The 1,885-nt window shown below is 41.6% G+C and overlaps 1 protein-coding gene across 1 annotated transcript in view; it reads left to right on the top strand.

Annotated features, from left to right (window-relative positions):
• Nucleotides 1-1,885, top strand: part of si:ch211-63b16.4 (kinesin heavy chain isoform 5C) — a gene marked incomplete at both ends in the record, with an annotated part of 17,521 nt that overhangs the window by 3,068 nt on the left and 12,568 nt on the right. The window contains 2 exon segments of the mRNA XM_013999680.1: nucleotides 495-568; nucleotides 646-750. Of these exon segments, the coding sequence (XP_013855134.1) occupies nucleotides 495-568; nucleotides 646-750 (179 nt within the window).

Below are 1,885 nucleotides of genomic sequence, written 5' to 3'. Positions count from 1 at the left end.
GTGATTGGCTGATTAGAAATTAAGTGTTAACGAGCAGTTGGACAGGTGTACCTAATAAAGTGGCCGGTGAGTGTATGGTTACTGTCAACACACAAAGTTTCAAAGTGTTTCCCTGGAAACTGGTATTTGTGATTTAAATGTTGGATAGTTCTGCTTTTGGGTTTAATTTGTAGTGTTTTAGGGGTGGCTGTGGCAGAGTGGTTAGGGTAACCTGTTGTAACCTGTAAGCTGGTTCAATCCCCATTCCAGCTGTCTCACTCGTTGTGTCCTTGGGCAAGGCACTTCACCACCTTGCCTACTGATGGCGGTCAGAGGTTCCAGTGACAGTATGGCAGCCCCGCCTCTSTCAGTGTGCTCCAAGGCAGCTGTGGCTACTTTGTGGCTTACCACCATCAGTGTGTGGGTCATATAGGGTTATATAAAACTAATGCATTATTATTATTGTTTTGTGTGATTTCTGTTTTTTGTGTTTGATATGTTTTTGTCTGTTATAGATGTTTTAGGAGGCTACAACGGCACCATCTTTGCTTACGGTCAGACATCATCTGGAAAGACTCACACCATGGAGGTCAGTGTGCTGACATAGAAGAAATGGAAAAAGTTTGTTGTTGTGTTTGTAATAATGTTGTTGTTGTTGTTGTTCAGGGAAATCTTCATGACACTCATCTGATGGGCATCATTCCACGAATCGCCAGAGACATCTTTGACCACATCTACTCTATGGATGAAAACCTGGAGTTCCACATTAAGGTGATGTCATTATTGACATCACTGATTCTGCCACTGAAACACTGATTTTATTTTCAACGTTAATGTATTTATATGATCATAAATATTAACATTATCTTCTACATTAGTCAAGCAGAAACAGAAACATCAAACTTACATCTTTCAGATCAAATAAAAACAATCTGTTATTTGAATTTTAAATAAAATGATGAAAATGAAAATTTTTGTTTTTAATTTAAAATAAATTTGGACTTCTAAGACACATTCTGTTTCCCAGTGGGGAGCACTAGTCCCCTAAAAGACTATGGCAATAATTCTGGACCTAAATTTTTTGTTTGCTTTTTAGGCCTTTTACTAAATTTTTTTTGCAGATTTGCGCTTTCTAAATTAAAAAAATCAGTAGAGCTAATATAATTATTTTATCAAGTACTGATCATCATTATCTTTTACACTGGAGGGAGAAAGCTGTCAACACAATGCAGAACCATTGGAACTTAACAGCAGCACCCCCTCTGATGCCTGTTCTCAGAGCCATTTACTGCTGCTGACTGTTCTTCTGACTCACCGTTTGCATTTAAGAGACGACTCATTCCTGAACACCTGTGGGCTGGCGCGTAGGGCGGTGATGAAATTAAACCAAGCATGTCTGTCTCTGGCAAGCATCTCCAGTTCCCCCAGGTCTTGTTCTGGGCCGTGGCCTCAGCCTCCAATATTTTCACCATGAAATCCCTGGTCTACCTTGCTTCCTCTTGCCTTCTGGGGTCCATCTCAGTGCCGTTCTCACCAGGTTGTCTGGTTCCCTCCTCAGCACATGACCAACCCATCACCATCTTCTTGTGATGATTGTCAGCAACTCCTCCTGTCCGGTCACCTTCAGCGGGTCCTGATTGCTGATCTTTTCAGGCCAGAAGATCCTGCAGGTTTAACGTAGACAGATGGTGTGGAAGGTCGACAGTTTATCCTCATCTCTCTGCATCGTCCTCCAGCATTCAGAACCATATGAAGCCCAGGCAGGACACAAGTTCTGTACATCTTGTTGAAGTTGAACTGTAGAAGTACAACAGTGTACTGTAGAAGTACAGCAGTGTACTGTAGAAGTACAGCAGTGTACTGTAGAAGTACAGCAGTGTACTGTAGAAGTACAGCAGTGTACTGT

The sequence above is a fragment of the Austrofundulus limnaeus genome, unplaced genomic scaffold (assembly GCF_001266775.1).
Source record: "Austrofundulus limnaeus strain Quisiro unplaced genomic scaffold, Austrofundulus_limnaeus-1.0 Scaffold2410, whole genome shotgun sequence".
In the NCBI taxonomy this organism is placed as follows: Eukaryota; Metazoa; Chordata; class Actinopteri; order Cyprinodontiformes; family Rivulidae; genus Austrofundulus; species Austrofundulus limnaeus.
This window is presented reverse-complemented; position numbering and strand designations above follow the sequence as displayed.